Source organism: Peromyscus leucopus, chromosome 8a (genome assembly GCF_004664715.2).
Source record: "Peromyscus leucopus breed LL Stock chromosome 8a, UCI_PerLeu_2.1, whole genome shotgun sequence".
NCBI classification, from domain to species: Eukaryota; Metazoa; Chordata; class Mammalia; order Rodentia; family Cricetidae; genus Peromyscus; species Peromyscus leucopus.
In genome coordinates, this window is record NC_051085.1 from 25,702,567 (window position 1) to 25,715,621 (window position 13,055).

General features: G+C 39.4%; 1 protein-coding gene across 17 annotated transcripts in view; it reads right to left on the minus strand.

Moving 5' to 3' along the window:
- The window catches only part of Ptprk (protein tyrosine phosphatase receptor type K), a 539,557-nt gene that overhangs the window by 266,417 nt on the left and 260,085 nt on the right, over positions 1-13,055 (minus strand). For all 17 annotated transcript variants that reach the window (XM_028877352.2, XM_028877357.2, XM_028877354.2 and 14 more), the window contains exon 4: positions 1,648-1,729. In XM_028877352.2, coding sequence (XP_028733185.1) covers positions 1,648-1,729 — 82 coding nt within the window. The remainder of the gene's footprint in view (positions 1-1,647; positions 1,730-13,055) is intronic.

A 13,055-nucleotide genomic window follows, 5' to 3' on the forward strand; every position in this document is an offset into this window, starting at 1 on the left:
AGTCTAATAATAAAACAGAATGGATCAAGATCTCTACCATTCTGACAGCTACATGGTCACTTAACTATTGACCCACAATTTAACCAACTGAATCACCATTCTTTTGGGTTTTCAAACTTTAGTAGCTGTATATCAGAGAAAGGAACATTTTTGTTTATTAAAAATGGAATGTCTCCTTCCTGCTTGCTTATAGTCATGGGAACGTTAGGGAAAAGAACCTTCAGACCAACAGAAGTGATGTCTGTAGTCATGGAGCATTCCCATGGGTGATGTGACTGTCCAATCAGTACATACTACTACTTCCTTTTGAATCTGAAGCCCACTCCATGTGTTCTGTTGAAGGAAAAAGTGTGCGGCAAAGCTAAGCCCCGGTGAAGGTAAACAATAATAATAATATGTGTCTTGCAGAACCATACCACGCTGCAAACATCAATTTCTTTATTCTCCAAACTCTTCCTTTGCCATCTGACATTCAAGATGGAGCCATGAAGGAGCTGACAGAAATACAGTACACTTACGCTGTGCAGTAAGTGAGCTTACAAAGCCAACTTGAACTTGGAGTGGGATCGTGTTGTTACCTTTCTGAGCATAGAACACACAGAATAAATAATTTGATCTTTGCAACCTCTTTCTCTAGGACCTTCCTTCAGCTGGATCTCAAGGGGAAGAAAACAAACAAACAAAAACAAGAACAATAAAAAAAAAAAAAACAAAAGACAAAACACTTGAGCAAGAACAAAGTGGACCAAAATGAACTCTAGTCCAGCAGCACCACAAATGCAAAGCCACAGGTCTCTGCCTAGACATAATTATCAGGGGGAGAAGAGCCAACCTCCATGGTCCTCACTGTTAACATGATATAATCACTGAGCAGAGGCACAAGCCTTGCTCCTGACATGTTGACCTCATCAAGATGCCCCATTGTGGAGGACTATGGAGCACAAAAGTCCTCTTACACAGAACCTGTCATATTTTGTTGCTGGGAAATCTTATCATGAAGAAAGTCTGAGCTGCTGTCTGGAACTTCTTCCTGGCCCTACTGAATGCTTGCAATAATTGTTTTGGGGAATGTGATTAAGTACAAATTGAAGTATGAAGTTTGCAAAACAATCAGCACTCATTCAAGGGCCTCACAAATCTATGTCCGTAAAGCCAGATTTGTTTTAACATTTTATTTAATGCTGATGAACTCCGGTATTTAGGATGATAATAAAAAATAGACCTAAGTTTGGAAGAAGCTGAGTAGATTCATTCTCTTCATTTCCCAAGGGATAAACTTAGCAGGTCAGACACCTTAGACAGATTTTTATTTCCGCTGTTATTGAGCTAGGATTTGTTACTTGTCTGTGTTCCTAGAGAATGGTAAGATACTCCCAAGGTTCAAAAAGGCCTAGTGTAATTGTGTTTGCACTTACACTTTGTTATCACTAATTAAAAGCAAATGAAAGAATCATCATCTCATACACGTAGTTACAAATCTGGAAAATACTTGATTTGAAAATTCTGTTTCAGTGCTCCTTCCATGAAGCCGGGGATTAACAACAACAAAATGGACAATGACCAGGCAATAAACAATCAACGGTCACCGTCAATCCAAGACACATGTTGAAAGGACACAGAAAAATACAACTCTTCATCCAAACCTACCGCAAGGATAACTCAGGACTTGGATGTCGTCAATGGCAATATAACCGTTTCTCCCTCCTGAGACCTCAGCTTCAAATATTACCTGTCAGGAAGAAATGGAAAGCATTTACAACAGTCACTTTTAAAGAATGTCCACAGGAGAAGATAGCTATAATGCCCTAAAAGGAAATTTGATTTTTTTTTTCTACCAGGAACTTTCAACTGGATCTCATATGTACTTTGATTTTCTCTTTCTTTCTTTTTTTTAATTCTCCTTTGGTTTTTCGAGACAGGGCTTCCCTGGGTAGCCTTGGCTGTCCTAGAATCAGCTCTGTAGATGAGGCTGGTCTCTCTCTAACTCAGAGAGCACCTCCTGTCTCTGCCTCCTGAGTGCTGGGATTAATGAAGTATACTACCTCCATCCTGCATATACTTTGATTTCTTAAACCTTCTGCATGTAACCAAAGTAAAGTTTGGAGAGTAGCTAAAAGACTGAGTTAGCACTGTTCCAATATGCTTAAGCACGTACTAAGGAGTAAAAGGAGCGGAAGGAACTTACCTTTCAACAGTCCCAAATGATGGAACCTCAGTAAAAAATAGAGGCTATGTCCAAATACAGGGTTCTATCATAGAGTTTTATTGATATGTCTATGTATATGTCTACACATATGTCTACATATGTATATAACAAAACTACATGAAGTATTTTCTTTTAAACTAATGTGTTTTCCAAGAGAAAACAGATTTAGCATTCAGCAATTCAATTTTCTATTTGGTTCTTTTATTCCAGGAAATAAATAGATTATCTGTGGAGTACTCTGCAAAGCACTTTAGGTAATGTGATGGGAAGTTATGTTTAAAGTAACTATGTAATATAAAATGAAGCTAACAACAATAACAAAAAACGGCCATTAGGTAAGAAATAATCCAGAAGGAGCAGACACGCAGTTTTCTCGTAGCTATGACGGAACTCACATGAGACTCCAAAGGGGAAAAAGCAACAGTTATATTGAAACAGACAAGGCAGAGGATGCTGACCCGGTAAGTGTGGAGAAATACAGATGACGTCAATGATTCCTAGTACAAACTACCAGCTAAAGGATGTAATCAGGAACCTGGTCAGAACAGTAATAAAGACCAATATGCAAACTTAAAGAACCAGATCACATCTTCCCATTTCAAGTTTGATTTCCCTGTGACACTTGCCTGGGGGAATGCTTAGACCTAATGGACAGCTCTGAGGAAGACTGGGTAAATCTAAACGGAAGGAACAGAACAGGGAGGAAGTGAGCTATCTTCTTAAAAGTTAAATGGACGGCAAGATGGCGGGGTAAGATAAGGGAAGAGAAGAAAGCCGCTGGAATGGAAGCCAAGACTGACAAGGGGGCTAGCAGAAGTCAATTCAATGAAGCAGGACCAAGTCCTGGCTAAGGAGAAAGAGAAGCACCCAGGGGTTCAACCAGGTCAGCACCGGCAAAGCAAGAGCAGCAAAGGTCAGGTAAGTTACAATAGCCAGAACACGGCAGGTATCTGTGCATCCAATAGAAACAGACTTGAGAGCAAGGATGTTTTCCAATAGCATCTGCTGCTCTCCAGCTGTTTTCTCCCTTGTAATGGAAACTGTCATGAATTCTAGAACCAGGCTGTGGTTCTGGTAATGTAAACATTGTGCATCTCTGAAGGGAGACATTGAAAACCACGGAGCTTGAAGAGGTTGTGCAAAAGCTAAATAGCAAATTGCAGATTTGGGGTTTTAAAATAAAAGATTGTAGGAAATAACTGCTAATACAGAAGAAAGTCCAGGGAAAATGAAACTTAGAACTGACAGTTGGTATTAGTCATTGTTAGTTCTTGGGTAACCTTGGCCAGATCAGTCTTACTGTACGGGAGGAAGAGAAGTATCTCTGATGAGACCTGTGATAGCATTTATTGAATACTAACTTTATAAAGGGCAGTGTCATAAACAGCCATGCATGTGCCTGCTTGCTTCTGCAAAGATAGGTAGGTAGGTAGGTAGATAGACAGACAGGTAGATGATAAGTAGAGAGAAAGAGAGATGGAGAGATACATGGATACATAGATGAATGTATACATGGATACACACATAGATAGTATAGATAGATAGATAGATAGATAGATAGATAGATAGATAGATAGATAGACAGATACATACATACATACAAAGATACACACATGCACACATACAAAGACACATAGATAAATAGGTGATAGATAGATAGATAGATAGATAGATAGATAGATAGATAGATAGATAGATAGAATGCACAGGAGCTAATGTTTTGGAGCCCAGAAATATTGGGGAGGGGACAGAAAGATTGTAAGAGCCATAGGATCAGGGAGTTTGCTGTGAGACTGTGTCTCCTAGAAATGCCAGCAGCTGCACCCCTAAAGACTGCCTAGGGATGGGCTGAACATGGACAACAACAATAGACCTGCCAGTGTGGAGGCAGGAAAGCCCAATAGGCCATAACTCAACACAAAGAACTACAGGCAACTAGGAACTGCTGAGGGCAGGAGAAATAGTCCTCCCCAGGGAAGAGCACACAAATTGGTTTCCAATACCAATTAGTCATGTCTGAATCATACCTACAAGTAGCACTATACAGTCTGAATAGGTTATATTCAGGAATATATGTATATACATATTCATATATCCACATGAAAACAGTTAATGAAAAGAGAGGCCGTGAATTTGAAAGAGAGCAAAGTTTGAGCAAAGAAAGCAAAATTTGAAAAGAAAGGGCATATGAGAAGGTTTAGAAGAAGAAAGAGGAAGGGGAGATGATGTGATTGTATTATTATCTCAAAAATAATCAAAAAGTTATTACTTCTACAAACACACAGGGTAGCTGCATAATTTTCCACAGCTTCATTTTTTTTTTTTTTTTTTTTTTTTTTTTTTTTTTGAGACAGGGTTTCTCTGTGTAGCTTTGCGCCTTTCCTGGATCTCTCTCTGTAGACCAGGCTGGCCTCGAACTCACAAAGTTCCGCCTGCCTCTGCCTCCCAAGTGCTAGAACTAAAGGCGTGCACCACCACCGCCCGGCTCACAGCTTCATTTTGAAAAAGAGTTAAGAACAGGTAGAGGGGCTGGAGAGATGGCTCAGAGGTTAAGAGCACTGACTGCTCTTCCAGAGGTCCTGAGTTCAATTCCCAGCACCCATATGGTGGCTCACAACCATCTGTAATGAGATCTGGCATCCTCTTCTGTGTACATAATAAATAAATAAATCTTTAAAAAAAAAAAAAAAAAAAAAAAAAAAAAAAAGAACAGGCAGAGACCAATGAGGCAAGAATGTACCAGGCCACCCAGCCTTCAGTGGATGGCAGTTACAGTCATCAAACAATGTCCTGATGTGAAGAAGCCAACAGGTCCAGAGGATGTCACTTAAATAGAATTTAGGCTTTAGTTTGGGTTGAAAGTCTAAATTTCTAAATATACTTAAACTGTAAGATCAGGGTCTCTTGAATTAGCACACTGGTGAGATATTATGGGGCAAAATGTCAAAGAGTTTTTAACATTAGACCCTTCCCATTCTTCCACCATATGACTACATCTGCCGAAAGCCAATAAAAACAGAGAAAAAATAGGTGGAGACATATGGTTCCCCTTTATTGCATCCACTCCCATCACAAGCTCTTCTGATCACTCTTTTCTATTCCCACTTTGTCCTTGGTGTCCACAGATTTTACCGACGCAAATGCAATTGAAAAGAGAAAGTGGTTTTAGAGGAGAAAAGAAAAATGCTTCAGGAAAGATGGCTGATTCATGAAGAGACACATGGGGATTAAGGGGGAAGGAGTCCTCACATGCACACGAGTCTTCCTTCAATGTGAAGCAGGAGGGCAACCACCACACTATTTGCTAGAGACCTGAACAAGGGCTTGGTGCACACTAGGGAAGAGAATATAAAAACTTAAATAACGTTTAGCTGAGGCACTAATGGGAGAGGACGCTTTCTTCAGGATGAAAAGCCTACACTAGATCCCGAGCTCTCCTAGTTTTCAGCTCTTCAGGAAATCACAAAAATTAGAGACTCTCAGACCCAGAATATAGATAATATGAGTGTGTCATATAGCATTTATGATCAAGTTTACATAGTGATGTATAGAAAGTGCTACTGGTGTGACTATCTATATGTGATGGCTGTGGAAACAGACCCTGGGAGAATAAGTTTCATTTGCTTGACTAATGTTTCAAAGAAAGGAAGTATCCAAGGAAAAGGTAATAATACTGATCTTTGAAAACACATTTTAATAAATAAAGCACATGTCCCTGAACAGCTAATCACTGTGGCTATTTCAGTTTGTTCTGGTAGGAACCAATTCAAGTATTTTAACTTCCTGACATATCTTAGTGTTGCTTTAGAATTCTCTAACTTCCCTCGTTCCCCATAAATGTGACTTTAAACAAGATTACTGCACCCTTGAGGAAAACTTATTTGTTCATTTAAATTGAGGGTTTATTCAGGACAATAAATTTAGGCTTGGATTCAAAAGGAGGCAACATGATTGGCTCTTCATTAAAGCGGGGGAAAGGGTAAGTTTTCTCTCGCGCGACCTCATTTTCTCGGCTAAGTGCTGTCTTTGCCTCATTAACGGAAGCTTGGAGAAATTTCTGAGCTCGGGTTCCTTTACTGCTGAAGTCGGACTCAGCGCTATCACCTCACAGGGCCGTCGTCACCTTGCGAGGCTCTTCTGTCCAGTCAGGGGAAACGAATCCCAGCAGTTTAATTACGCAGCTTGCTGAGGCTAATCTTCGGGTCAGAGCTGATGCGGGGTGTCAAGTGGTTGACCTGGGCTTCCGGGAAGGAGAGAGCACTAGAAGCCGGAGCAGATGGCAATTTTAACCCGTCCGCGGAGGAGGCACCCTGGGAACAGGGTGCAAGGGCTCTGCCTTATGCGCTGTGTCTACCCCACTCCATTACCTGAGACACTGAAGGTGCTGTTTCTAATCAAATTTCTGCGAATCCAGCAACATTCCTGGATTATTAACTCAATAAATGAAGTTGAATTAAAGTGGAAGAGCAAAAAGTGGTATTCCCTGCAGAATGAGGGCAATTCCGTCCTCTGGCAAATGGAACGAACTCAGAGGAGGAAACATCATGAGCGCTGAACCAAGCTTGCCTCTCGCTGTTGGTCTGCTGTCCTGTGTCACTCAAGAAATGACTTGAATATGGGATGATGTAGCTTCACCCAGACACCTCTGATCTTGCTTATGAAACAAAATCCCTGCCCATAATCAATGACCTAAGTAAAACTACGAAACGAAGTGGAAGATGCCATGCAAGGCACTATGGGTACTAGAGAAATGAGAAAAACATTCGCTCTTAATTTTCTTTCACTGTATCCTAGTGCTTAAAAACTCCCAAGTCAGATATGTATTGAGTTCAATATTCTTTAATTATCATTTCAAATCAGATAAAAAAACTTATATAAATTAACTTGTATAGCTTTAGCTCCAATAAAATTTAAACTTCAGTTTCCTCTCCTCAAAGAGGAACTATTAATATCCACCTCATAGCTCTGGGAAGGATTAACTCAGATAATGAATATGAAACAGCACAGACCCTGGCCCACAGAGACTCCTGTATGAAAAGCGCCATCACGTTCTTCACGGGGGAGAGCATCCATTAAAGAAAAATGCATGAAAATCAAAGTTTCTCCTATTCCTGTCTCCCTCTCTACAAAATATGAAATGCACAGCCAATTTCCAAAGAATATAAAATAATCTGCTATTTCATTCCCATAAACCTTCTTAAATCTGTGGTTTTGTGATTTCAACTTTCAAACTGTAAACTACGCTCACTGAATAATAATAATAATTTTTTTGTTTTTGTTTTGTTTTGTTTTTTGTTTTTCGAGACAGGGTTGTTCTGTTTCTCTGTGTAGCTTTGTGCCTGTCCTGGAACTCATTCTGTAGCCCACACTGGCCTCGAACTCACACAAATCCACCTGGCTCTGCCTCCCAAGTGCTGGGATTAAAGGCGTGTGCCCCCACCTCCCAGTTTAACATAAAAAAATTAATAGGAATTAGATGTTTCTCTTCATTTATAAAAGAGCAGACTTCAATAATGACTAAGGCAGTCACCTGTAATCCATACAAATGTCACTAAGATTGCAGCTCTAATGACAGAACTTTTCAGCAGAGTACATATTTCCTGTACCTCTCATCACAAATAAGACCTTAAAAGGTGAATCATCTCTGTGTGTGTGTGTGTGTGTGTCTTATACCATTTTTATAAACAATTTAAATTATTATCATAGTGCTGACTTCTCTTTCTTATGTGAGCTTCAATACACAAATATTTATATTGTGATTGTTTTCTTTTTGAGAAATACATAGTCTTACCAGGTAGCCTAGACTCAGCTCAAAGTAGCTACATGGCCCAGAATGGCCTCGGACTTACAATCATTCTGTTTCAAATTCCCAGTACTGGGATTATTCATGTGAATGTGAACATTATCACCCCTCAAGGCCTTCGGGCAAGAACTTCTTCCCTCTCCTCCTGTACTTTCTAGCTTGATGGGATTGAGGAGAGGGTGTGAGAAGGTCAGAGATTGGGAAGAGCTGTAAATATGTAAAGATGTAAAAGGAAACCCTGGCTTGGGGAGAAGGAGAGCTCAGTGTCCGAAAGAACCAATATTGTTCAAGCACTAGGTAAAGGAGGATTGAAAGCACTCTGTTGTTTGTGCCCCTGCGGCCAGAGGGTCAAAACAAGGACCTAACTCTGTAGGTGGTAGAACTGAATCCGTGCTGAGCCATGACCACAAAAGCAGTGGGGGAGAAGGTTTATGACCTTCTACAGCAAGAGTTCTCAACCTATAGGTCTTGACCTCCTTGCAAATCCAATGACCATCTGTCTATGAGATATTTACATTAGGATTCATAACAGTAGCAAAATTACTGCTATGAAGTAGCAATGAAAATAATTCTATGACTCCGGGTCACTACAAGATAAGGAACTGTATTAAAGGGTCACAGCATTAGGAAGATTGAGAACCACTGTTCTACAGGAAGCCTGAGTATTCCAGGCAGGAATCTGAGGAAGGGTCTAAGAACATATGGAATCAACAGAAAGGTTTGGTTTATTTCAAGATGAGAAATAATTGAACACCGTTATATGTCAATGGAGATGATTCATCTTGATAAGAAATAAGGATAACACGGTGAAGATGGATAATGGCATAACATCGGATGGGGTCTACACTTTAATTTGAGAGATACTTTAGGATTTGTGGGTAAAGGCGAATCTATAATACGACCTTAATTTTCTCAGTTTTTACAAAAGGAAGAGGGGTGGAAGTTTAGAATGCATGAAACGATGGAGAAAAGAAGAGAATGAGAAAAAAGCTAAAGAAAAGAATGCAGCACACGAGATTTCTAGTGTGATTATAGCGTTAGCTGAAACTGATGACTGTGAATACCTATCAATTAAAATATATCATGTGATATAACTGTTAGCATCATTTGTGTGGATTTAAGACTCCCAAAAAGCGGCTACAGTCAAAAAAAAAAAACAAAGAATTTATTTAAAATGTGAGATGCATAAGGAAATCACAATAAACTCAAACTTTAATATAAGTTGATGAATTGATAAAAGACAGATAGCTAGTTTGAAGGCTGAGATATCTACCTATGACTACTAGAGTAGAAGCAGCAGCATGGTAGATACAAGGTGCACATGGGAGGTTAGGACCAAGGTGAGATTATTGTAAAATTCACTTAGGCAAAGATAGCTGGTTCTCAGCAAACCCTAGCAATCCTCCTGTCTCCACCCCACAGAGCCCTGAAGTTATGTGCATGTGTGTGGCCAAGCTGTAAGGGTGCTAGAGATTCAAACTCAGGTCCTGACTTGTTCACCAAGTGCTCTTACCCACCGAGTCACACTCCCAATCCACATGAAAGTAAAACTTTTGGTGTTCATCTCCTTTACTAAAACACGAGGTCACTGGGGCAGTGATGGGTTCTGCTCTGCACATCACCGCGGAACCACAAGAATCCTGTTGACAGTCACAGATGGAATCAGTTTCAGTGCGTGCAAGAAAGAAACCACTAACTGCTTTGCCTTCTAGGGAAAAACAGGATGGGGTGCTCAGCTCCCTTTACCTAGCATAAAATTTTGTTGACATAATAAACTGATGTTCCCTTGAGAAACCTAGAGATAATTTTACCACGCTAATTTAGAAATCATGAAAACATAATTACTTCCCTTGAATAGTTAAATAACACTGTAAGGCATCAATTTCTGCTGATAGGTCCCAAAAGATCTTCTACAGTGTATCTTAAGTGAAAACTAGAAATCTTAGAATCTAATTTCTTTTCAAGCACATTTCCTTTAAAAAAAAAAAAAAAAAAAAAAAAAAAAAAAAAAGATTGTTATGTTGGGTAGTGGTGGCACATGCCTTTCATCCCAGCACTCAGGAGGCAAAAACAAGGGGAACTCCGTGAGTTCGACGAGGCCAGTGTGGTAAGTTCTAGGACAGCCAGGGCTACACACAGAGAAACCCTGTATTGAAAAATGAAGTGGGGGGGGGGGGGGAGATAAATAAATAAATAAATTTGTGTGTTCTGCTAAAAAAAAAAAAAAAGGAAAGTAAATGAATAAGCAAATAGGTAAGTAAATGTGTATTATGTTATATATTTAATATTATGTGTATATATTCACTCTGTGTTATACTATAAAGCTATATATATAATATTATATATATATATATTCACTTTGTGTGTGTGTGTGTGTGTGTGTTCAGAATTTTCAGAACTTCCCTTTCATTAAAAATGGAACTCATAAATTTAGTTTCCTCCCAGGGAGTCTCACTGGGGAAGCAAACGAGCCCAGCAGTCGATGCCAACAGAAAACGAACTCGATGGCATCTTTGCAGGTTCCTTGTCTCACAAGACCTGGTTAGGCCTTTTCTTTTTTTCTTTTTTTCCCCTTAAATTTTGTCTTACCATTTTTATTTTTACTTTATTTTATTTTATTTATATTTTTTTCTTCTCTCTTTTTACCTCACGGGTCTTTAGCATAAATAATACGGCTTCTGGGTTAGTATGGGATTCCTGAGTGTTCAAATGAATGAGTCTCGTTCTTGTGCCTTCCCTTGGGCTCTTCTGTTTGTTTGTTGTTTGTTTGTTTGTTTTTGTCCAATTTCAATGTGTTAGTTTTTCTTTTCTTATTATATTTTATTATTCCTTAGAAGCCTGTTTGTTCTCCAATGAGAGACAGGAAGGGGATTGGTCCAGCTGGGAGGGAAGTTGGGAAGGAGTAGAAGGAAGGGAAACTGTAGTCAGAATACATTATGTGAGAAAAAAAATATGTTTTCAATAATAAAAGAGAACGAAACTCATGGTGTCAGGCTTGGCACAACAACCTTTACCCACTGAGCCATCTCGGCTGCCCTCAAAAGTGAATGTTGTGTTTTCTCAATGTGTAAGGATGAACAACATAGAAAGACGGACCATGCCAATGGTCCAAGCAACTGTCAGCAGCCTCCATCATCCACTGTCGGTGCTGCAGACCCAGGATCAGTTTGGAGTTGTGTTCTATCAACCAAAGATTAGCAGGAAGGAACAGAAGAGAGGAGGGGGCTCAGGCATGGACGGGCAGTTTGCCTGCTGGCTTCTGTCATAGTTTCCTTCTAAGAATCCAACGTGTAAAAACAGCTCAACAAAAGGCCCTGAGGCTCTCTGAAAGCAATGAACTTTAAACAATCCCTGGCCATTGGTTTAGTATCTAAAGGAGATGTATATACCTGAATTGACAGCGGTATATAGATCAAACACATGGAAAGGGAAATACTGCTACATTTCTTGACTGTAAGCTGATTGAGAGCAATTGGGAAGCTAATTATATGCCAACTGAATATGGAAAGTATTTAAGGCATATAGTCAAATGCAAATCCATGTTTTAAAGATTAACTTTTAGGGCTGGGCATTGGTGGCACATGCCTATAATCCCAGCACTTAAGAGGCAGAGCCAGGCAGATCTGTGTGAGCTCGAGGCCAGCCTGGTCTACAAAGCGAGATGCAGGACAGGCACCAAAGCTGCACAGAGAAACCCTGTCTCGGAAAAAAAAAAAAGAACTAACTTTTGGATTATGTGTTTATGTGTATGAGGTTTGACTGCATGTATGTATTCTAATCACATGCATGTGTGCCTTGGGACTGTAGAAACCAGAAGACAGTGGCATATCTCCTGGAATTGGAGCTGCACACAGCTGTGAGCCAGGATATGCATGATAAACTGAAAACAAGTCCTTTGCAAATGCAGCAAGGGCTCTTAACTATTAAGCCATCTCATCCATTCTTCATCTCAGCTTTTTCCCATTTCAGTCTTTACATCCTTCTCTCCTCAGGACTCCATGCATAAAACATTCAAAATCAGTGATTTGCCTTTAAATGTATTTAAGACGCACTTCTTCTTAGAAAGACTAGTCTATCACACTTCCCATCAATATTTAATAGTCTGAAGGGGATAATTAGGGCTTCAGAAACAATAAAATTAACACTCTATTGCATGAATATAGGATGTGCCACTGAGTAGCAACCAGTGTATGGGCTTTGGCATATTTTTTCTGTCTTTATACAGAGCACTGCATAGGCATCCATCTATCACCTGTTGATCTATGCATTCATCTATCTAATAAAATATAATAAGGATTTGAATTTATTGTGGAATGCAAAAGCTATGCACAGAATCACCTAATTTTGTCTAATAAACAATTCAACACTTATTAAAACAATAAAACTCAAAGCCCTCAGCAGAGTCCAGGAAACAATAAAAATGAAGGGCTGCCAGAGGTGGGAAACCTAATAGATTTTACCTCCAAAGTAGACTGTAGGAAGGAAAGGCCCAGAGAAAAGTATTTCGGGAGATTTTACATGATAAGAAACATGCACGCCAGGGCATTTCTGGGCTTGTGATTAGCCAGAGACTTGGCTATCCTTGACAGTATCAACAAAGGGTTGAGAAAACCTAAATGAAAATTTAACCACTAATCACTTTTACAGCTTATGTTCATATGTTTCAAGTATATAATAATAATGATTAGTTATTAGTTTAATTCTGTCTTCCTAAAATCTTGCACTTTTCAAAACTGCCCCATGGATTTTTAAATTTTAATAGATATCAGCTCAAGTTAATATAGGTTAAAAACAAATGATTTCTTAATCACAATGTGATGAACAGTGTTCTAGATGAGCTTTCTGTCTCTGAAAACAACCCCAGGACATAAACTAAAAATGAGTAATATCCACGAAAATTCAAGTCTTTGGGTTTTCTGCATAGTCAGTTTCCTTATCACAAACACATTTTTAAGGAAATGGTATCTACTGTTTTCTGCCAAGGGTTTTGTATCAGACCCTGAATATAACAAAGGTAATTGTGTATATCTATCAGGCTTACACACA